At 27.3% G+C, this 25,783-nt stretch overlaps 1 protein-coding gene across 1 annotated transcript; it reads left to right on the top strand.

Moving 5' to 3' along the window:
- Window positions 1–4,333: 4,333 nt before the first annotated feature.
- On the top strand, window positions 4,334–4,744 carry LOC145829663 (histone H3.3A-like). The gene has a single exon (XM_082937517.1). The coding sequence runs from the start codon at window positions 4,334–4,336 to the stop codon at window positions 4,742–4,744; it is 411 nt and encodes a 136-aa protein (XP_082793643.1).
- Window positions 4,745–25,783: the final 21,039 nt, after the last annotated feature.

Raw genomic sequence — 25,783 nt, 5'->3', positions numbered from 1 at the left:
AAAATAAAAAGCACATTACAAGTGTTCTGTAAAATAAAAATAACTTTTCCTGAAGCTTTTGAACTCTTGTAAAAACGAGGCAGTGACTATGTTTGATATTTAATGCTCTTAAAAATATAAAGATATAAATCTAAAATGTTTGATATATAATGCTCTTAAAGATATAAATATATAAATCTAAAAATATAAAGATGATTAAATATTACTAACTAGGTAGCGAGTTTGATAATGAAAAGTAGTAGCTTATAAACTTACAAGAAGTATAAAAACATTTGAAAACAAGTTTTACTGTTTTTAAAGAAGGAAAAGTTGAGATACAAAATCAAGGTCTAGAAAGAAGTAAAACTATTAGGTGATTATTTCAGAATAATAAAATTGCAACTTAGAAATCAAAAGTCAAAATTTTTGGTGTTTCAAGGTTTGTCTAAGGCAAGTTTCAGCAAATAAATACCTGCCAAAAAATAGTTAGAGGTCATTAAAGTGTTTAATTCACTTGTATTTTAAAACTTACTTTGATTTTTTAAAACAGTAAAAAGTGGCTTATTTGTGAGTTTAAAAAATATTACTAACTTTTGAAAAAAATGATTACTCAATAACGCCTTAACAATTCAATAAGTAATTTTATAACTAAAACTTTTCAAAAAATACAAATTTTATACACAGATATATAACAAGAATTTTTTTTCTAAAGTTTAGTTTTATAAAAGTTACTGTGAAATAAAACCTAATCCCCCTTGGTTAAAATAATTAAAGATATAAATTATATACTTTGATGTGAATCAAATGCACAAAAGTTTTTGAATTTTTTTCACAATGCCAAAAAGCATGCTTAGAACATTAAAAACTAAAAAAAAGTTAGTAAGAGTACAAGCTGAACAAAAGAGTATGTCAAGCCTTAAAAAAAAATCATAATAATAAAATTTGACATGATATCTAGAGAAAGATGTAGTTTAAGAAAAAGTTAATTAAAGACTTATTGATTTATGAAAACTTACTATTACTTTTTAGGTTTTATATAAGATCTTATGTTATGGCGACAAGACAGGGGGTTCAATATTCTTTTTAAACAAAATTAGCATAAGCTCTTGTATGAAGACTCAAAGGATACATTAAAAAATGTTTTTAAAAAAATTAAACTACTGAACACTTGAGTTGTAATTAAGGATAACTTTGAGATGTAGTTTAGTAATAAGTTTCTGATACAAACTTACAATGAAGACGATACAAGAAGAACTCACAATTATACAAACTTTCAATCAAATTTAATATAGATCACATAAATATAATACAAATTAATCCTCTTCTTATTTCTGAAGAAAATAAATGCAAACTTTTAGGAAATATTCCTTCCATTAAAAAAAAAATAAATAGTAAAAATTACAAAACATTTAAGAGATAAACATTTTACAACCAACAAGTAAAAAATAATCATAAAATTTTTAAAGCGAATTTATTCAAATTTTTATAAACCCTAGAACTGGGCTTTTTATTGATAAGTCCATGTAAACTGAGAATTTTTAAGAATGATTGCTTAAAAACTTTATGAAGAAAAATATTTTCAACGAAATAGCCTACTTTAGTTATTGTAATTTGTGCCAGTGACTTTAATAAGAAATGAATGAACTCTCTGACTTTGTTCCCTTCAATGTTAAAAATTAATTTAAGCACAGAGTGAATGTAAAAACTTACTTATAGTCAAATTGAAAACTTTAATTTTCAACTATTTGTTAAAAAACTATCTTACCCCTCTTTGGCCTAAACTATTGTAAAAAATATTCTCTTATTACCTTAATTAAATTTTTTTTATGAAACTTATTAGAAATAACTTAACAATATTTTTGTAAAATTTAATCTGCTTAACAGTTTTGATTAACTTTCTTAAATATAAAATACAAGCTAAAGTAAAAGTAAGTATTTTTATATACAACAGTCTTACAGTCTAATTACTTAAATAAATGCTTATGTATGATTTTTCATTGGACAAAATCAGGTGGCATAAAATCTAAACACTGATCCAACACAAATAACTTTTTGTAAAAACATTTCAAACTTTTGGGACATGTTGTTATACTTACAGACAAGATTTTTTTGTTGCTCTCAATAATGTATAAGAATTTTAAAACTTTCTAATTTTCTTTTTAAAAATAATACACATATTTGCATTAACAAAGTGTAGGTCATTACTAAAAGCACTTTTACACGTACATTTCTTCTGAAACAAAGTTTTTATTTAACAGACATGTTGATAAATGTAGAGTTATAAAGCGATATTTTTTTTAAGTAATGTATTAAAAATATTATGACTACCTGAACTTTACCTTAAGAAAAACATATACTTTTCCAGTTTTATTTTTAATACAAAACTCTGTAAAAAATGGTTAACAAAATAGTTGAATAAAAATTGTAATAAAATAGTAGTAAAAGAAATTTATTAAAATGATAATTTTCTTTTTTTTTTTAATAACTTTTACTAACTTATTTAATAACATTTACTGGTTATGTGCTCCTAGAGTAAATGTAGTCAAGTTGAAAATTCCTAAACTTAAATCATAACTAAATCATAACTTTAGTAATGATATTTCTTTAAAACATTTTTTTTTAACTTTTATAAATTTTAGGTAGCATAATTTTTAAGAAAGTTAAAATTTTAGTATAAAGCTATCTTTTCTGATTATAAATTGTTTATTGTATAAAATTTTTTATACAAATTTATAGAAGTTTGTAATGTTTCTGATGATTAAGCAATTATGTTTATTAAAATGAGATTTTTCTTTTAAAATAATACAAACTATTAAAAAAACTCTTACACACAACTTTAGTCAGTTGAAAACAATTCTAAATTAATTTTTTGAAAAAAAAACATTTATATACAAAAGTTTAAAACATATTTTTAATTTTTATAATCAAATTATAAACGAAAATGTTAATCTAAACTCATGTTTCAGTAACATTTTACTGTTAAAACATGATACATCAATATAAGCTTTAAAAACTAATCATTGAACTACTTACATGTTTTTTTTTACTTCAGCTTTATTTATTTTCAATTTAAAGTAATTTGTTATAGGATTCTGTATTTCAATATTTGAAGTCATGTGCATTTTAGAACAGATTTATAATTTTATTGGTAAATCCCCTTTTTGATTGATCTTAGTTTTGGCCTTGAGTCTAAGGTCGAAACCCATCTTACAAACTACTTTAATAACTACATGTTTTATGACTGTTTTACTAAAAATTCAGTTTTTAATCACTAAACCCCTAAACACAGTTTAAACCTATTTTAAATTAGATCTCTAGAAACTTAATTTTACAAGGCATGCTCCTTTTATTTACTACGACTCTAATATAAAAATGTTATGTTGGAAACAGAAGTTAATTTATTAAATAAGATTGCGTTTAATTAAGTTTTTAGAAAATTCTAGTGGTTATTTAGTGTTTTTTTTAAACATAACAATGAAAACTTATATTTTTCACCAGAGAGGAAGTTAGATTCTTTATTTTTGATAATTTTAATAACAATTGTTTTTTTTTTAAATAAAATTGGTTAATCTTAAGTTTACAAAAAGACGAGCGCTTTTTAGTGAAAATATACCTAATTTATTTTAATAAATTAAATTAAAAATATAAACTTTTAACTAGTTACTATTTAAAATAACAAATAATTTTTAAAAATGCAGACTGTTTTAATTGTTTACACTGTATCATAAACTAAAAAATAAAACAACATAACATAAACAACTACTTCTAAATTAGTACGTGTTTTCAGGCCTTATGCATAAATAACAAAGCCGTCTTCATTGTATATTAAAAATGTTTTATATTAAATATTTTCATTAAAATTAAACTTGTTTAAAACAGATACATATGAACTTTTTTAAGATAAGCGTTTATATAATTATTTTACTTTCATAAAATATTTCTAATTAACTTATCAACAAAAAATTTATTTAAAAAACAACTTTATAAAGTAGAGATAAACGTACAACTAAAATTATTGCTTTTTCTAGTTATAAACTAGTGTATTTTACTTTTAATATTTTTATACTAAACGCAAAACAAAATAAAAGATAAGAAATAAAGCGGTCTTTTTTCACACAGTAATTAGAATTTATGTACAGTAAGTTAATGTTTTATTTAGACAAACAAAAAAATTGACTTTAAATCACGAATGTTTGAAAACTAACTCCTACTTGTCTGAGCCTCTGTTAAAAACTTATTAACTAAAGTTGTGAACTTTGAAATAAAAATAGTCCAAAATAGGTTACACTTCGTCTACGTCTGTAACGCATATATATAAATAACGTTCTGTAGACAAACTACAGCAGAAGCAACAATGGCCCGCACAAAACAAACCGCTCGCAAATCAACTGGAGGAAAAGCTCCCCGCAAGCAACTTGCTACAAAGGGTGCACGCAAGAGTGCACCAAACACCGGTGGCGTCAAGAAGGCTCATCGTTACCGCCCAGGTACCGTTGCTCTTCGTGAGATCCGTCGTTACCAGAAGTCCACTGAGCTTTTGATCCGCAAGCTGCCATTCCAACGTCTTGTGCGTGAAATCGCTCAAGATTACAAGACCGACTTGCGTTTCCAGAGTGCAGCTATCGGCGCTTTGCAAGAAGCTTCCGAAGCTTACTTGGTCGGACTCTTCGAGGATACCAACCTGTGCGCCATCCATGCCAAAAGAGTGACCATCATGCCAAAGGATATCCAATTGGCTCGCCGCATTCGTGGTGAACGTGCTTAAAAAGCACACAACCTCTGGTGTTACAAACACCGGCCCTTTTAAGGGCCACCTATCATTTACTTTTGAAGCAATTTCAAATTTTAATATATGAGTTTCGAAATTTACATCTTAATGGTTATAACTTATTTCGAGTTAGTTTTAAATCTATCGTATAATGAAATATAGTAATAAAATAAAAATTAAAAGTGTAACCGTAAGACAAAATATATATAGTGTGAAAATTACAAAGTTATGCAGAATTATTTAATTTACAGTTATAGTAAAAAGTATACATGTTATTAAACAAACACAACCTGTGTCATACCAGCGACCTTTGGTGAGATCGGGCCCGAGTCTTAGAGCTAAAAAACTTCCTGTTTTGGATAGTTTTGTTTTCATTCATCATCATTGTAAAGCAATGAAAAACTTGGTGAAATTTAAATAATGACTTTAAACCTTTCAAAAGGACGTATATTAAAATAAGTTTACCAAATAAAAATTGTATTCTATTTTAACATAAAGCATATTGTTTTAATAAAAAATATCAATTTTTATTCATTTAAATAGTTGAGGCAGTTTTATCAAGAACATTATAAAAATGTTTTGTTTAAATTTTTTAACATGAGCTTTCAAGAACAACTTCTATACTCTCAATGAAAAATTAAATATGTATATTCATCTATCAATTATATATATTTTAAAACCTTATGTTTTTTCAACTAACATAATGTTTCATGATTACCACACATTCTGGTTAACTAGTCTATACACTTCTATTCAATAACAGTTCTGGTTAAAAACCCAAACGTTACTTTAAGAAAGTTATAATATCACATAAATTGTTATATAAAGTTATAATAATATTGTTTCATATAGGTAGTTACAAGGTGACTAGCTTACAAAAAAGTATTATGAAAAACCTGGAATTCTCAACAAAAACTATATGTAAAACGATAAAATTAGAATTGAAAAATAAGGTCAATTATGTACAATAAAAAAAAAAATTAATATACAGAGCTTTATTTATTATAAAAAAAGTCAAAATAAAGTATCCTTTCAGTTATATCTTACGTTTAGTTCTTACAACTTTAATAATTAACTTTTTTTTTAATTCTCTTCTTAATTTTTAGTGAATCCATTCAGTTATTATAGTTTTAAAACAACAAAATTCCTAGTTGAATAATCTACAGGTTTATTAGAAATAAAATAAAGAGTAACATAAAGTTAGAAAGGAGATTTTTTGAAATATTATCTTGAAAAATATATTACAAGTTTTTATTACTATGTCACCAGTAAGTTTTCCAAAAATAAAGTTACTTCTCAGAACTGCACTTTGTCTTCAAAAAATAAAAGTATAGTTCAGAGTATTTAAAGACTAAAAAATATTAGGTTTTAATAAAGTTTTTGTTTTCAAAACTCAGGCTAATTAGATAATTTCTTAAATCTCAGACTAAAAACATTTTATACTACTAAATTTTTCAAAAAAAAAATATTTTAGATATCATGTTAAAGATTAGAATTATGATTTTTTTTAGTTTTAAGGCTTGATTTACTCTTTTGTTTAGTTTTGATTGTTCGAGCTTGCTTTTTGTCTTTCTCAAAATAATTCATAAACTTGTTTGCATTGGATTAACATCAAAGTGTATTTTAAAATTTTGTTGAATATTTCTTTAATTTAAGAAGGGATTAATTAGGTTTTTTTTTTCTTTGAAAAATATTTTTCACTGTAGTTTTTATAATACTGATTTTTAGGAAAAGTGTTTCTTGTTAAAGATGTGTATATATATCATTATTTTCAAAGTGCTAGATTATTTTTTATTATAAACTCAGTTATTGAACTGCTAAGGTGTTATTGAGTAATAGCTATTTTCAAAGCGTAGAAATATTTTTTACACTCACAAATAAGCTACAGTATACTGTTTTAAAAATCCAAAGTAACTTTTGAAATACAAGTGAGTAAAACACTATAATGACCTCTAACTATTTATTTGGCAGGTATTAATTTGCTAGCATCTGCCTTGAACAAACCTTGACCCACCAATAGTGTTGAATTTTGTTTCCTAAGCTAAAATACTTTTTTTTTCAGAAATAAAAATTTCGGTTCTAGGGTTTAATCCATTTCTCAGCTTTTCCTTTTTAAGAAATAATATGAAATGTTTTCAAACGTTTTTCTACTTTTTGCTAATTTTTTAATCTACTAATTCTAATTAACAAACTCACTATCAGGTTAGTAATATCTGTGCGTCTTTATATTTTTAGGTAAAAGTAAATGCATCATTTATAAAATAAAGTCCCTGCCTCTTTTTTAGGAGCATTTGAAAGCTGCAGTAACAATAAAAAACCTGAAAAAAAAAATTGTGTATTATATTTAGTTTAAACTTTTCCAGGTTAGTTTAAAAGTTTATTATTTTACAGAACATTTTTTATGTCCTTTTTCTATTAAAAAAAAAATTAAGTATAATTTAGTATTATATTTTTAAAATAAAATGTTTAAGTGTTACAGATGGGTGTATGCACTGTCATGGAAAAACAAGAAATCATAATTGCAAAATCAATGATTAAAAAATAACTTTGCTTAATGAAATTTAATATTTAAACAGTTATGAAATTGTTGTACAATTAATATAGTATATAAAGTATTAGTGAAAAAAGTAAATTTTTGCTAGGGTAAAAAAATACTTTTTATTAGACATGCTATCAACTTTGTTTTTAAACATTGTAATTGATTTTTTACGGTCAAGCTTTCTTATTTTAAACATTTAAAGTAATGCAGCTGTTAAAGCAACTATGATTTTTGGCACAACTCGTGTTACATAACGAATTTATAGTTTTTAAACAAAATTTTATTGCCATATATTGTACCTTAAGAAAGCTTATTCTTGTCATGCATATAAAAATTTAAAATATATGTGTTGTTGATATCTGAAGAAGCATTTAGTTTAAGAGTAGTAAAGTTTGTGAACACTTTGATATATAGAATAATTGTTATCTGTTGTTGACCGTTTTGTTACATATCAATACTCAAAAAAAAAAGTTTCACATAGTTGTGAGTTTTTGATTATTTTTTTTTTAATAAGAAAAAAATATATATATATATATTACATAAAGCATTAAACAACTATAAATCTGCTTATATTAACTTACAATAGTTGATTTGTTTCACACATATGAATTCCTTTTTATAACAAATACAAATATAGGCTGTTGATTCTCACATTCAGTAATTACATTTATTATCACCTTTCAGTATTAAAAAAGTTAGTAATTAATATTTGATAAAGTTATAATATTGTGAAAAATTTAATATTTTTGATTTAGCTAACAGTTTATTGTTAAAATTATAAGGCATTAACTCTATATATATTAAGTAAATGTTTAATTTAATTTTTTTTCAATATATTATCAAAATACTCTCAACATTAAAAGTTAAAGTCATAAAACTTATGAACTTTAAACTTGAATTACCTAAGTACAAGTTAGAGCAAAAATATTTTACTTATTTTTTTAATTCAGAACTTTATGACGTATTCAGAATTAATAAAATACTTTAACAAATAGTCTATTCAAATTTATTAAAGTTTTGTAGAGCTATTTTATAATAGACTTCTTAAAATACATTTGCTTTCAAATTTATTTTATTTTCAAAAGCAAAATTTCTTCTGATAAAACGTAAAAAAATTGTTTTTCTTACAACTAATAAAGGTTTTTTTTCAGTTTATAAGGATGAAGAGATAATTATGATTCTAACTATTTTTTGAAGTGAAAATAGTATTTATTTAATTTTGTTGCATTTTTAAAATAAGAACACTAAAATAAAAGTTTTAGGTTTTAAAGAATTGAACTATTGCTTGAAGTGGTTGAATTTTTTACAGCACTAATTATTTTATTAAACTTGATCATAAATTTTAAGGTTTAATAAAAAACTTTTTGTTTTCATATTATACTAACAAATAAAAATTACTTTAAAACTGTAGAGATTGATAATACTGAAGAAGATTTATTTTTCTGATTTAGTTAGCTCTGATTTTTTACTACATTATACAATTACTTGATCAATAGAACTAAAGGTTTTATTTAAAAAAAACTTTTTGTTATACTCCATGAATACTGTATGTGTTGAATTGAAGTTTTTGTTGATATTAAGAATTTGTAATAATAAACTTTTACAGTTTAATCTTACTTTGTAGACTTCTAAATAAACTATATATTGTTTTTTTACCTGTTATATAAACTAAATTTTGACATATAGATAGTTAAAGTTGGAGAACACAATAATTAATTTAAGGGAGGGGTAATATAAAATGACCAACTAGAAAATAATTACCATCTTCATTTTTAAACAAATACAATCAATCTTTCAGTTGAAAACATACTTACACAACAGTTGAAAAGTCCAAGTTAGAAACAGTGTATCACACTAGATGTTTCAATTACACAAAAGTGTAAAGCAAGAGTGTTTGCAATTTTTAAACATTAAAAAATATCTTTAAAAACTTACACTAAAAGTTTGAACTAGACGTAATTTTTTGAATTGGTCTAATACATGTCTTGTTGCTTTAATAAAAAATCATTGTTATATTCAACTTATTATATTTCATAAAAAATTATATTTTAGTTATAATGTTAACTGTAAAACAACATACTTTAAAGCCAGAGTATACTTGATGTACTGAATTAATTTGCTGAGTGTTTAGAAATAAAAAAATTTGTTCAAGTTTTTATATACTTACATGCTTAATTACATATTTATGATTTTATTAATAATAGTTTTATGTAACATCTTTAGAATTAAAATAAACTAGCTTTATTATTTAACTTAATTGTTTTTAAAGTGGATTTTTTTTATTTTTAATAGGTTTTTAGAGTTATAGTTTTATCACTAAGTGTTTTGTAAAACGGCTTAAATAAATATATAAATAATTGTTTTTTGAGTTTTTATATATTTAAATCTATGGCAGAACTTTATTTTTTGTTTTATTAGATTGTGAGCTGCTGTATCTGCCCTGGTATCCATTTTCTTCTTATTGGAGCGCGTGGTGATTTGTTGTAAAGACAACGGTTTATAATTATCCTTATTCTTATTATGATGTTTCGACATATATGATTTTAATAAAGTAGGTTTAAGCTAAAATATATTTCTTTTTTAGTTGTGAAATTTATTTACAAAATTATAAGAGAAATAAGTGCATGCAAAAACTACAACACGTGATTAAAAAATAATACAATAGTTACAAGACTAACAGTTTCTTCGAATTTATACTAACTATCACCCAACAATCGTAGTGAATTTCCGAACTCTTAGTCCCTTATGCGTCGATAGCAACTTTTGATTTAATATCTTGAGTGAATAGATTCTCTACGACGTTACTTCCCACAGTTTAACAATGTTTAGTGACGGATGGTTTTTAGAACTCACTCTTTTAAGAAAACGCGCTGATTTTATATTAATTCAAAGGAAGTTTTACTCCTTATAAAAAAAAATGTTTGTTTTTTTATAAAAATATGTTTGTTTTTTTAATACTGGAAGCACGTCACAAAGTCTGCGTAAAACAGTCCACAACATTCGCTTTTTAAATAAATTTATCGAGTGTTCACCACGACATTGTCTTTATTTTACTAAAAAAAAATGACGTTTATAGTGTAACTTTTTAATAAATACAGATCAGTTCTTTTCCCACCTAGTTAAACAAAAAAAAATTTTTTCACTACGGTTTTTTACAAAAATAATCAGTACTTGTTCGAGAAACTGTAAAATTAAAACAATATACAATTAACAAAAACAAAAAAAAAACACACTACTGTAATAATTCACACACCCTATTTACAAAAAGAAAGTGTTCAGTCTATTTCCAAAACTTTTTACAGATGTCAATTATTCCTGACAAAAAAAGGAACGCTGTGTACGTCCTTGATATGACCTGGTAAGCTGCCTCGGCGCCATCAATCAATGTTCTGTAGTCCACCCTTCTTCTTCTATAATCCGGAAAATCGTCAACAGAAGTATGATGTCTTCTAATGTGTCTGGAACCTCTCGGACTTCTAGAGCGAGTCCTCGGTTCACGTGTGGGTGTAAGTCCGTTGTACATTTTGAAATATCAATACAATAAATTTTCAATGGCTGCTCGCATTATATAACGGAAAGGAAAAAATTTGGAGTCGTTTTTTATGCAAGAAAAATACCAATAAAAATTAACGATGTCAAAAACGAAATAAAACTGTCGTAAAATTCATTTTAAAAAAATAAAATTTTTATTATTGCATTTAAAAATTCGTTTGAACAAACCGTTGTGAAAACAAAATCAAGGAGTTATTTGTCAAAACGTTCCATTTAAGTTTTTGTTTAAAATTATATTGAAATTCGACAAAAATAATACTCGCATAGACAACTTTCAAAACCGTTTTAAGATCATTTATATAGTTCGAAAAATATACAAACAATCTCGAGAACAATTTAGAAATTGGTATAGTTTATTATTATAAGGTATATTTGTTGAAAAATTAAATGAATTTAAAATTTGAAAGTTTTGTTAAATAAAACGACATCTACATAAATTTGGTTAATATTACAACTGTAATTTTAAAATCTAATTCTAATTACAATTCAATAAAAATTTGTATAATATTTGATATTAAAGAATTCAAGTTAAAATACCGTAGCAATAGAATTTTAGATTATATATCTAGTATAAATTATTAAAAATACTTCTACATACACAAGTTCAACTTATTGTTCAATGTTTTTGGTCTAAGTTTCTGGTTGAACCATTCTTTCCTTTCTACAAGCTTTTGAAACACATTCTCTGACGGTTTGGATTATTACGATCACTAATAACAAGGTTATACCAATTGTGTACACTTTAGTCAGAAAATCTAGAATGTTCTCAGTTCTTCCCCAAATTCCGGAACTAATTGATTTGAAAATATCTGTAATAAACGATGAATCGAACTTCCGACCTTCAACTAAATAAGGTTCTATATCAATGCCATTGGCCTCATATGTCTTTTTTGTGAGGTAAATTAGGTTGTTTAACTGCTGCTTTGTATTTTCTTCTTCGGAATTCGCTATACGTTCGAAGTCGTCCGCCATTTCTGCTTCGTCTAAGCTGAACAATTTTTCGTTCAAGTTTAGGTCTTTGATGGTTATTCGATGAATTGAAGGTTGTTCATCTACTAAAGTTTCATTTTCGAAAAACAGGACATTTTCTCCGAATTCATAAGATTTTTTGTTTGTAGTAAATACAGTATTAGTAATACGTTTTGATAAGAATCGGCCCTGGCGTAAACTAGCGGTAATTGTTTCCAAGCCAACATAAACCTTAAATAAGGGTCGATCAGAAATACGACCCTTATGTTTCAAGGTAGGCTGCAAGTATGCTTCCACCATAGTGCACTTCAACTTTTTAAGGATTCCAGCTGAATACACAGCGTTTACGTTGTCATTCAGTAGGAAACTCAGAGTTTTGGAAGGATTTAGTTGTTGAGACCCCATTAGGGAAATCAAGCTGGCGCGTGCGTTTTCACATAATGCGTTTTCGAAAACACGTTGGAGTAATTGAATATTCAAGAGATTTGCATTCGCTACAGTCGTTATTGCAGCGTAGATTTGTTTAAACTTTGCAGAAGTGTTCATGAACCCTGAAGCTTTTGTTAAAGAAACATTCGCATTTTCTTTAACCTTCAACACATGCCCACTCAGGGTACAAAGGAATTTCTCCCCCTCTTTTTTTGAAATGCACTTCGTAGCTTTTTCCTCACATTTAGCCAGAACAGTGCTTATTAAATTCGTCCCTTTTACTTGATAAATAACTCCATTTGCAGTCGTATGCAAAATAAGGCTAGCGTTTGATTTCTTAGGAATATTGTGACAAGTTTTCACTTTCTCCTCCTCATAAAAGATAGACCAATTATCAGATGAGCATATATTTTCTTTGGAATCGCACTGAAGGTCACCCAAGGTAACATGAGAAAATTTATTTGTGAATAAATCTTTTTTGATCGAGAGATACGCTAAAACAAAATTCTCATTTTTGATTGTGTTAGTATACCACCAATTAAACACTGGTTTAAGGATATTCCTAGTAGAAAGTTTGTGTACATCCTCCGGAAATAAAATTCCTTGTTGTGTATATCTATTTCTATGGGCTCTTTTGCACGAGTCAGTATCCACTGGCTTATAGATAACATTCGACAGTATGCAACTTTCAGCAAAAAAGAAGGACAACTTGCATTTGTGAACTTCAATCTTAATTCGACATGCTGTAGCTTTGATATCTATCGTGTTGTCCATTGGCTTATACACATCAATTGGGAATATAGTCCTTGTTGAGTTTTCTGATTTGCACGGGCCTGGGTCTCTCAGCATATACGATTTCACTGGAACGTTTTCGCACAATGGCAAAACATGTTTGCGGATAACTTCGTCCGCTTTAACGAAATTTAAAGCGAATAGAGCAGTTAATACTGTCAGCATTTTTAGGTGAATGCGTTGCTTCTAAACGATTCTAATTATATACCGAAACGGTAAAACAAAAAGAAAAAAAAATTGCCATAAACTCATTAATATTTATTTTGTCTTATGACAAAAGGAGTTTGCTTTAAACTAGACTAAACATTAAATAATAAAGTTAGTTAATTCTTATTACTGCAGGTGTTTCCGCTGTTTCATTTAATAAAAAAAAAACGTAAATTGAATAGCAGTTTAAGTTTTAAAAGTCGTTATTGTTTTACAACACATGTGAACTTCATAAAAGAAGTTTATAACTAAAGAATTGTAAAAAACCATTTATTTATAATGTGTCGTAAAACAAATTTTGACTAAAATTTAACATGCACTCAAAAAAAAACTTATCAAAGTGTAACAGAAAAAGAGAAAAATAAGCTGTTGTCATGTGCACGTGGCGAAAGCAATTACTTAAGGGAGTAATAAGTGCTTTATTTTTATCCGTAATAAAACGTCAAGTATAAACTTGAACTTGAATTTGAATACGTGAATAGAGTTTGATAACTGTATTATTATAAGGGAAAAATTTAAATAATAATAAAAAATGAAATTTAATTGAAACCTGTCACAACAAAACTCTGTTTAAGACATTAACTTTGTTTCAATAAGCGTCATTATTTAAAATATTTCAATAAATGTATTCATAAGTTGCTACATAACAACAGTATTTATAGAAAAATTTAGAAAGAAAAAAGTATTTCACAACCAAAAAAGTTATTGAACCCGTGTTCACTGATAAGTAATTCTGTTAAAGTTTAAAATTTGTGTTTCCCAAAAAATTAAAGTTTATAATTAAAATTACTTTTATTTGCAATTTTAGCCTAGACATTATGTTTCGTCATCGGACGAACTTTCTGCATAATTAATTTTGTTTTTGCGTTCCCTTAAGTTATATGCCATTCTTTTCCCTACTTTTTCGCCTTTTTCGTTAAGGTTTTCCCTGGGAATATAAGCTTTAATGTTTCTTATGCTTACTTTCAAAAGTTTTGAATTTTTATCAATAATCGCCGAGTGTTCGCTAAACGAATGCACGGGGTAAGGCCCTTGGTATAAAGAACTGAGCTTTTTTCTACTTTTCCGTTTTAACCAAACCTGTTCGCTGTTAAACAGTCCCGGTTCATAATAAACGGATTTCTGTTTGTAAATTTTTTGTACTTTCTTAACCTTTGACATTGTATGTAAAAAAATTCTAGATTCAAAAACATCATTTTCCGATGCGATATCGCTTACTTCGTTTAACATCACACGACCACTGACATTCACACACGTTCCCAACGCATATTGTGATGGTGTAAAAGGTGAACCTTCCATAAAAGAGTTGTTTATGCTGATTGTAATCAATGGCAAATGTAGGGGCCAGTTTGTTTTGTCAGGAAGTGCTCGAAGTGCTACATTTATTGGATTATGTACCCTCTCGATGAATCCATTAGTTTGAGGACTGTAAGGAGGTGAAAATCTATGATCAATACCAAGTTCCTCGAAAGTGCGAGTTAGAATCGAGTTTGAAAACTCACGTCCATTATCAGTCATTATGACTTGTGGAATGCCATAGTGACCACACCAGTTTTGTATAAAAGCTTCTCTGACTGTTTCTGCTTTCTTATCCACAATCGGAACAGTGGCTAGAAAGCCAGTTGATCTGTCTCTCATTGTAAGAATATAGTTATAATTTTCCGATTCCTTTTCAATCGGACCTACGAGGTCTAGGTGTACGAATTGAAAACGCTCGATATTGGCTGGGTATAGCCCAATTTTTGGGCGGTTATGCCTAGTTGTTCTCGTGGCTTGACAGGTATAGCATGACTGAACCCAGTACTCTACATCTTTTCGTAAAGTTGGCCACCAATAGTCTTTTGCAGTTGCTAACACTGATTTCTCTTTCCCTAGATGTAAATAACCATGTGCTATTTCGTAAGCAGATAATCTTAAAGCAAAAGGTAGGATGATTCTATGCTGTTCATTTTCAACTATTACTGCCAGATTTTCTGGTTTTAAATATTTGACTGTTTTTTTATGCTCATATGCTGTTTTTATCAAATCAGGCTCTTTACTTTGTAGCTTAGCTATTTCTTCCTTGTTTAAAGATTCTGAAGTAATAACTTCTTCTTCGCTTTCAGATGACTGATAGTCAGACAAACTATCTTCGGTATCTTCTTCAGATGTATAAATGTAATCCGAATCATCATGTGACGCTTTTACGTACATAGCTGTTACTAAAGGTGGTCGACTTAATGTATCGGCTACTTTATTTTCATCTCCTGTAATATGCATAACTGTTGGATTAAATTCTTTTATTGCGGCAATGTAGCGCTGTTCTATTGGAGATTGGTTCCCAATAGGATTATTAATAGCTTTTGCCACGGACAGACTGTCAGTCTTAACAAACAGTTGTCGTCCTATAATACGACTTTGAAAATGTTTTAAACTTAAGTATAATGCACGCAATTCTTTAAAAAATGTCGATTTGACAGCTTTCAAGGCTGGCAGTTTTTTAGAAAAAAATGCGAGGGGACGTTTTTCACCATTCTTACCCTCTTGTTCCAGCACTGCTCCGACATGACTGTCGGATGCATCTGAATAAACAATTAATGGTTTTTCATGGTCTTCAAAAGCGAGAGTCGCTGCTTTTGATAAGGTAGCCAACGTGTCGTTGTAGGATTTAATTTGAGTTTCGTTTAGATGCAAAGGTCTCCTATTTGTAGATTTAGGGCCCCCTGATATTTCGTTAAGTGGAGCAGTTGTTTCGACTAGCTTTGGGATGTGCCTATGGTAGTAGTTACATAACCCAAGAAATCGTTTTAGCTCTTTGCGGTTCGTAGGTTTGGGAAGTTCCCTAATTGCTTTTATTTTGGTTTGTAAAACATCAACCCCGTCAATCCCTACCGAGTGACCGAGGAAGTCAAGTCTATGTTGAGCAAAAACGCATTTCTTCATATTAAGGTATAACCCATTTTTGTGTAAAGTTTGAAAAATTTTTCTGAGGTGATTTAAATGGTCCATTTTGGACTTACTAAAAATAAGAATATCATCTAGATAAACAAACGTAAATTCATAACAACCCGCTAATATGCTTTGCATCATGGACTGAAACGCCATAGGGGCATTTTTCAGCCCGAATGACGTGCGTTGGGGTATGAATACCCCGTGGTGAGCAATGATTGCGGCATATTTTTGAGAGCTGGGTTTTATAGGTAATGAGTAGTAAGCTTCTTTAAGGTCTAGACAAGAAAAATACTGTGTTCCTTCAGGTATAATTTCTGCAAGTTTATCAATCCTAGGCAAGGGGTAAGACATTGGGCGTGTGTGTGCATTAAGAATTGTATAATCTATACATACCCTAATACTATTGTCTTTTTTTGGAACAATAGTAATGGGTGAAGCACACATGTCTGACGTACCACGTGACATTGCTCCCCTATTTATAAGATCATCGAACGTTTGTTCAACCATTTTGCGTCTTATACCATTACATCTACGCGCTTTAACTAATTTAGGATTAAAATTTTCAACTATGATTTCTAAAGAATGCCCGTGTTTTACCGGTCGAGTATAATCAGGTGTTTCTGTAAGCTCTGGAAATTCATTAAGTAGATCCCTACATTTATTTTGAAAGTCTGAAGTAATTTCACTATTAACTATTTCTAGATTGTGCGAAGAAACTACTACCGATTTTGGCAATTCGTCAGCTGTATATAATTTGACTACACGTTTGGTTTTGTATTGATACAACCTCAGTTCTTCTAAAGAAATAGAGAGTTTATGAGTTTTTAAGAAATCTAACCCAATTATTCCATAATCCCTATATTCTTGTGTGACCCAAAAATTATGTTTAACAGCTTTTAAATTACCAAACTCTAATATAACATCAACACTCCCTATAGGATGTATAGGAGTGTTACCTATTCCTTTAATTGTTTTACTTTGTGGTTTAAAATAGTGATTAATGCCATTTGTAAGATTTTTGGGAAGGATGGAAATCTCACATCCGGTATCCACCAAAAATAAAACATTAGAATTATTATCTATGGTGAATAGCAAGTTTTGTGGTAGTTTATAAAAATTAACAGGTGAAGCCTTTTTAATTTTGAAGTTCCAGATATTATTACATTTTGAACTATTAGTATTAAGGTTATTGTTAGTTATTAGTTTAGTATTTGAGAGAGAATTTTTTGGACTATTTAGAGTTATATCAGGTTTGTTATTGGAATTTTTAAAACAATTTAATTTAGGATTTCGCATATCGTTGGTTTTATTATTTGTAAGTTGGTTATGGTTTGTACGATGGGATATATTAACTCTTTTAACAGCGTTACTAAGATATCTATTAAGAGGCTTATTTCTGCACCCATCGTCTCTTCCTCTTATTGTCGGGACGACGGGGAATCGTTTCCCTGTTGTCGATTTTGATTGTTTGTATGAGCATAAGGACGTGAATATGAATTTGAATAATTGTAGTCTCTCCTTTCATTATCTCGGTATCTTTGAAAAGATTGGTTCGGGTTATAGTTGTTTCTATTTTGTTGTTGATGACCAAGGTTGTTGTTTGTATTATTATTTCTATGATAAGACTCTTGTTGAGGGTTAGAACGCATCCTTCTTTGATAATTATTTTTTTTGGTATAATGATCAGGTCTGTGATATCTATTGTAATTCACTTGATTCGACTGTAATGCGCTTTCCTTATGAGCGTTCCATATAGCTTGACTTTTACGTCTAAAGACGTCCAGTTCCGCATCGTAATACTCTTTAATTTTACTTTTTATTGAGGATGGCATTAAATACGCTAGAAAAAACTTTATTCTGTCTTCTTCCGGGCACTTCGCCCATTTCGTGGCGGTGGAAAAGATTTGATTAAAAGTTGTTTTAGTTTCCCAGATAGGAATTTTATCTAAAATTTCAGTTAATTCGTTGTCGCGGTTTAAACAAAAGTTTTTTAGTGAACTATAATTTCTTTTATTTCTTTCAGACATCTTATAGTAATCAGAAATGTCGACCCTTGGCCAAAACCCTATTAAATAATTGTATTTTTCTAAATCGTTTACAATACCTTCACCATGTAGTTCTTCTTCAAAGTAGTTAATCGTATCTCGAGGATTTTTTACAACGTCTAATCTCTTAAACTTTTTACTTAATCTTTGTGCTCTGAATGTATCGTTAAAATTATTATTTATATAACTTTGATTTTCGTAATTTTCAAAAAAAGGGTCGCGTTTTAGTGGCATTTCGCGCTCGTAAGGCTCTGGTATTTGTTCTACCTTATTATAGCCTAATCTAATATCTAACTTACTAATTTCGTTTCGCAATCTAACTAGTTCTTCCTGCTCTTCTAATTTTTGGACCGCTGCTAGCTTTTGGTTGTACATTTCTCGTGCTAGCGTAAGATCGTCTAGGCCGCGGTTTTGAGAAGCTAAATTAATATTTCCCTGACTTTCTTGGGGGTTAATTGACGGAAAAGAATTTTCCCCCTCGCGTATAACGTTATCTAAATCGGGAGCATTTGGATTAAAGGTAGACTTTGCGCGATTTTCTTCTGTTATTTTTTTTGTAACCGTATGTTTCGAAGATTCCGGGTTATTATCGGACGCTGTGTGATCTCCACTGTGAGCTGCTGTATCTGCCCTGGTATCCATTTTCTTCTTATTGGAGCGCGTGGTGATTTGTTGTAAAGACAACGGTTTATAATTATCCTTATTCTTATTATGATGTTTCGACATATATGATTTTAATAAAGTAGGTTTAAGCTAAAATATATTTCTTTTTTAGTTGTGAAATTTATTTACAAAATTATAAGAGAAATAAGTGCATGCAAAAACTACAACACGTGATTAAAAAATAATACAATAGTTACAAGACTAACAGTTTCTTCGAATTTATACTAACTATCACCCAACAATCGTAGTGAATTTCCGAACTCTTAGTCCCTTATGCGTCGATAGCAACTTTTGATTTAATATCTTGAGTGAATAGATTCTCTACGACGTTACTTCCCACAGTTTAACAATGTTTAGTGACGGATGGTTTTTAGAACTCACTCTTTTAAGAAAACGCGCTGATTTTATATTAATTCAAAGGAAGTTTTACTCCTTATAAAAAAAAAATGTTTGTTTTTTTATAAAAATATGTTTGTTTTTTTAATACTGGAAGCACGTCACAAAGTCTGCGTAAAACAGTCCACAACATTCGCTTTTTAAATAAATTTATCGAGTGTTCACCACGACAAGATCGTTTAAATTTTTTTTTTTGAACAAAGAATTAGTTTTTTATATTCATGTTTATAAAAAAATCAAACATATACAAATTTTCTGCTGTAGTAGTTAACTTTTTAAAGAGTTTTATTTCAAAACGGAGAAAGTCTTAATAGAAAATTCTTTCTTGTGTATATTTTTTAAATTTTGATGTACACTTTTTACTCATGAAAATAAATTAAGTGACTTGAAAGAAAAAATTTTCTGTTTAAAGCATTTTTATAATTCATAAAAAGTTTCTTTACGTTTCAAGTCAACTTTAAGATCTTTAAAAAAAATACTGATGTTTATTTTTCTCTTTATTTTTACCAAATTGTAGCTAATTAAATTTTCATTGTATAAAAAATCATTGACTTTAAAATGCTCAACTTTCATTGAATTTCATGTATATGTAGAGCAAGAAAATTTCCAACAAGCTTAAAGTTAATAAAATTCTTTTAAAAGCTTAGTTTATTTAATTTTTTATAATGCTGGATGGTAGTAAACTATTTATAACATGTAACTTGTGTTTTTCATCTCAAATAAAAACTTTAAAGAGAATCTATACATACTATATGAACAAAAATGTTTTGTAGTAAAATGAAAACTATTTAGATTTTAGAAATATACATCTATTTCAATTTGTTTGTAAAAAAGTAATTTAGTGTTAATTTTTGTAAAATTACACTTATTTTCTTCTTGAATTTAAGTTATGTTTATTCCTAATTTTTTTTTCTCATTCTATGATATGTTTTTAATTTTATTAGCTGTATGTTCATAACAATTTTTAGCAGCCTAATAATTTATTTGCTGCTTTTGATTATGTTTACTAATTTTATGTGTATCAAAATACTTTTAAACAGACTTAGCTTATAATTAAAAATTATATGAAATACTTTTCTTTAACTGAATTTATTTGTTTATATTTGAATAAAGATGAACTCAAGTTGATGTTAAATTTTTTTTGGCTTAAGAACTAAAAAAATTTTTTCTTAATTGTCTTTTTTATAAAACCATTATGACTTTAATCTTAATGTTTCAAACTAGGAGATGTTTTACTTCACCATATCAATCTGAAGTACTCCAACAAAAATACCAAGCGTCGCCACTATTTGTCGCTAACAGTTATAAACATTATCTTAAGTAAAACAACAGCTGTAGTAACTATTAATTACAGTTTTTGTATTAGATAAAAAACATTATAAGTGTATACTCCAATGTCGTTCCAATAAAAAGTTTGAAAAAATGGTAAACTTAAAATATGTTATTTATTTCACTATAACTTGTTGTAATTCTTATACTCAAAATATCTCTAGATTAAAACAATTTTTTTAAATTTTCTTATATGAATACTTAGTTTACTCAGCTTGACTACCAGTCAATTTGAAAAACTTAATGTCGATAATGGCTATAAATTTATTCTTAAGACTACAAAAATCAATCCATGTTTTAAATACTACATAGTTGCTTTTTAAATGATAGTCTCTGTTGGTTTTCTTAAAAACTGAAATTTTAAATGTTGAACTGTTTATAAATTTTGCAGTAAGTACAAAAATTTTTTTTATATCTCTATTTTTTTTCTAAGCTTCTTTTTTTTATAAATTTGTTTTTTAAACTATTTAAAGTAGTTGTATTACTTGAAAAATTTATTTTAATTCAAATTTTTTTTTCTAATTACTGCTACTTTTTATATTAAAGATGTTTTATATAAAATTTAGTTGGTACACGTTATTAATTATAATAATTCTAAATGTTATCATCTACATCTTGAAGTTATAGTTTTTAATTAAACTTAGCAATACGTTTAAATTAGTTTATTTAGACTTTTAAGTTTAAATTAATATTTTTTATTTTAAAACTATGTATAAAATTGCATAAGTGTACGACTCGATAACCGAAAGGTTCCTTCTTCCTATGTACACCAGGTACTTAGACCAAAATTTTTGAGCACTTTTTTTATCGTTCAATAAACAAACAAACTTTCAGTAGAAATTTCCACGTCTCAAATTTGTGTTGTGTGGTCCATAAAAATGTACTCAAAGTAAACATAGTTTATTTAATAGTTTATAAACATATTTCACGAGTCGTTTAGTCAAATAATAAAAGCAATCAGTATATTTACTATAAACTTTTTATATTATACTTTATTTTAAAATTAGTTATATCAAGTAAATTAAAGAAATAAATAGCTTAGTGTTCTATTTACCAAATCACTGCTTAACAAGTGAGAAGTTCTTATAAACTTTTTATTTTATTTCTTAAAATTATTAATTTAGTAGTTAGTAAAGAACTTCTATTGTATCATTTTATTTAAGATTTATGTGACTTTTTTCTCCTCACTCAATTTACTCTAGCTACTTTTACTTTCTTTAAGTGTGACGAGCTTATAGTACTTGAGTTATGGCAACACTGATACAGTGTCGATTTAATTAGAAGCTTTGAAACTGAATTAAAATTAGAAGAATATTCATTTTAGAATAATTGCTTTTGAAATATTGAAATTTTCATAATACCACTAGTTATTTTTAAATCTGTAGTTCATTAAATTGGCTTAGATTACACAAAAAGTGTAAGCGTAAGACAATATATATATATAACAGGTGTAAAAAGTGCAAATCAGTTTTAATTTTTCACAGTAGTAGTAAAGAGTTATCAATTTCAGGCTTACCAAAAAACCTAAAATCCTGTAAAAACCTAGAACTTGAGAAATTTTGAAAAAAAAAATTAAAAACCTGAAATTTTGAAAAAATTACTAAAAAACCTGAACTTAGAGCAATTTTTACAAAATTTTAAATGGACACGAAAGTCTATCATATAGATAAAAAATATTTTGTCGTTATCAATTTTTTTTTATTGAAAGACACATTTAAAGTTATCTTCTCGATGTTGTTATACTACTTAACACAGCTTTTAACCTTGAACTCAACTTTAAACTGATAATAGACACAAAACGTTTACTTTCAAAAACCTGGAAAAAAATTTTTTAAGCTACTGGCAACCCTGCCAAGCTTTTAAACAAACGTAACCGGAGTCATACAAGCATTCTTTTGATGTTTAATAATTTACAACAGTCAAACAATTTTTAAATTGACCTTTTGAACGTTATAATGCAGGGGTTGGAAAAATGCGAAATTTTTGTATCTATATTTTACACTTTTTTAAGTAACAAAAAAAGCACTATAACTGTTTATACAAACTATACTTTAATATGAAATAATTCATAAACATAAACAAGATAGCCGATCTACAAGAAGCGGTCAGAGACAAAGTATTTTAATTTTAAAAAATACGTAAAATAATTAAAGTTTCCAATATAAAGTCTAACTAATAGTATATAATTCAAAAGAAATTTTATAGATTTTTTCGAAAATTCACTTAAAAAATGTATATGTTGAGTTACATATGTTGTATTTGTTAGTTGTGCATGACGGGCTGGGTTCTAAATTGAATGTTAGCATTGGTTTGCTATTAAGAATAAAAGTGTTTTAAAAATAATGAAACTTATTCAAAAAAAGAAAACTACAAAAACTTCTTAATTTTGTAACTTTAATTATAAAACAAACGTCGTCTAATTTTTTTTTTTCGTTTTAAACTGAATTTTTAACCTGTTTTTTAAATAATTCGTTTTACCGATATTTATCATTAGAAAATGTTATCTTTACAATGTTAGTTTTTATCAACCAGAGCTGATTGGCATTTATATTAAATAAGTTGATAGATTATTTTTCAAAAACTAAAATTAACTCAGGTTTTGACTATTTTTAAAATGCTGAAAATAACAAATAAAAATTATCTAATAAGGTTCATTAATGCTTAACATACTAAAAATAAAGCGTTTAATCTCTTAAACTCTAAATACAACTAATACATATTTTAAATATAGCAAGTTGATAAAATACTCAGCTTAATGAAGAATGATCTTGTTATTTACTACGCTTCTAGTATAAATATGTTATATTACAAACAGAAGTTGAAATAAAATTAAGATTACTTTTGATTAAGTTATTAGAAAAACTTCAAATTTATATAATTTTGTAAAAAAGATAACAATGAAGACATTTATTTTTAATTTGTATGACATTAGTTCTAATAACAAAAATTTCTTTATTTTAAAAAATGTTAGTGAAAATTGATGGTTTTACAAGTAAAATACAGTAAGTTTGTCTCGTTATTGCAAAATTTTGAGCGCCTTTAAAATGCAAGTACACCTAATTTATTAAATATAAACGAAAACAGAACAAATTTGAGTAGTAAACTAATTATAATTAAAAAAAGCAAGAAATAAAGGCTGTTTTATTAAATGTAAAGTATAACTTTAATAAATATAGCAATAATAAATGCATATTTTTTTTTGTTATGTCCTTTCAGATTTTATACAAAGAAGATAATATATAAAACAAAGCAGTACGCATGATAGCACTATATATTGATAAACGCGACAAAACTTAATAAAGCACTCACGGTTTGACAATTTATTGATGACAAAATAGTGATATCAGAGAATGAGACAGTGTCAACAGAGATAATTGAAAATCTCTAAAATATTTTTATATAAAGTACCTTAAACTTAAAAACATAAATATTGTCAAAAGATAATAAAATAAACACTCCAATTCGTTCATATCGTTGAACATATATTGACTTAAGAAAATAAAATAGTATTTCTACACTGGGAATTTTACCTTAAATACTTTTAAAGTAATCATTAAAACAACTTGGTAGCACATCATTGTTAAGTGTAAAAATATAGAGACTTAACTCGTATGAATACAAACTTTCAATTTTTTTTTTTTTCGGTTTTTTACTTTCTAACACTATCATCATATTTCTTATAATGTATGTATCTACGAGCTCTGTTTATGAGAACACTGAAATCATTTATACATATTTTATTTGCTCTTCCCTAGCACAACAAACCATATCTAACATTGCTCATAAACAATGAATAAAAGATTAAATATAATGCTTTTTTATTTAAGAAATGTCTTTTTTGTATAATACACCAAATGTTTTTTGTAATCTTGTTTTTATAGTTTTTTAATGTTCTGACCAACTTAAAATTTCTGACTATAAATACTCCCAAATACCTACAATTATTTGTTTTTTTATTTGTTTTACCTATTTTTACACTAAGATCTATATTTTTCTGAAAACTATTTTTTGATTGATGTAGAAGCATACTTCTGGTTTTATCAAGGTTTAGTTTAAGTTTGTTGACCATAAGCCAATCTGGTACCCTTTTTAGTTCTGTGTTAAAATTTTTACTGTCATTTAGGTATGTGTCTTTTGTGAATGTTTTGTATAACATTGTATCATCTACAAAGTTGGAGACTTTAAGGGTAGTATTATTTTGTAAGTCATTTATATGTATTAGGAATAACAACGGTCCTTATACTGAGCCTTGTGGTACCCCAACTTCAACTTTTCACAGGTTGATTCATATCCTCTAAAGCTAACAAACTGTTTTCTTCCACCTAGGTATGAATTAATTAGTAGATGCATACTGCCTCTTTCACAATAACACTCCAACTTCCTTTGTAAGATATTTTATAATTCACTATCAAATGCTTTACTTAAACCCCAAAAGACTGCACAAACTACGTTTCCTTTATCAAATTGGACAATACCCCTTCAAAAAATTCTGAAAAAGCCAAGCTGGTGGAATAGTTCTTTCGAAAACCAAACTGAGAATTATTTTAAATAATGTTTTTGGAAAAAAAAACTGTACAAGCGGCTGTAGATTACTTTTTCCTATATTTATTTAAATAAGTTGAGTTGAAATGGGTCTATAATTTCCTGGTAAAGTTTTTGTTCATGATATAAAAATTGGTATTACTTTTGCAAGTTTTAGGCTACTTGGATATACGCCTTCATATAATGCTTAGTTATTAATTCACTTAGTATTGAAGATATAAAATTGTTTACTTTCTTAAGGATCTTTACAGACATACTATCCTCACCATTGGTTTTGTTTGAATCTAAGCTCTTATAAATTTTAGACACTTCAATTTCTATACCTTTAATCTCTGAATACTTTTAAAGCAATAATAACAGGAGCACAGAAAAGAATGAAAAGATTAAATGAAAGAAAAGAAAATTACTATGAAGGTTTGAAAAACTCAAAACCAATTTCAACCTAAAATAAACAGAAGACTAACTTGAGAAAATTCGAAAGGAAAATGAATGAGAAAACACCAAATAAATAAATAAACAGCAAAAGTATCTATTGGTCTTCTTGGTACGAGAAGATTTTAAAATTCACCTATGAAGCCTCAAAACTCTTTCTATTATGTAAAATTTCATTCTTAAAACCAGCAAACTTTATACAATCACTGA

Source organism: Thalia democratica, chromosome 2, assembly GCF_965202585.1.
Source record: "Thalia democratica chromosome 2, ktThaDemo2.hap1.1, whole genome shotgun sequence".
Taxonomy (NCBI): Eukaryota; Metazoa; Chordata; class Thaliacea; order Salpida; family Salpidae; genus Thalia; species Thalia democratica.
The sequence above is the reverse complement of the archived record's forward strand: the minus strand, read 5'-3'. Positions and strand labels throughout refer to the sequence as shown.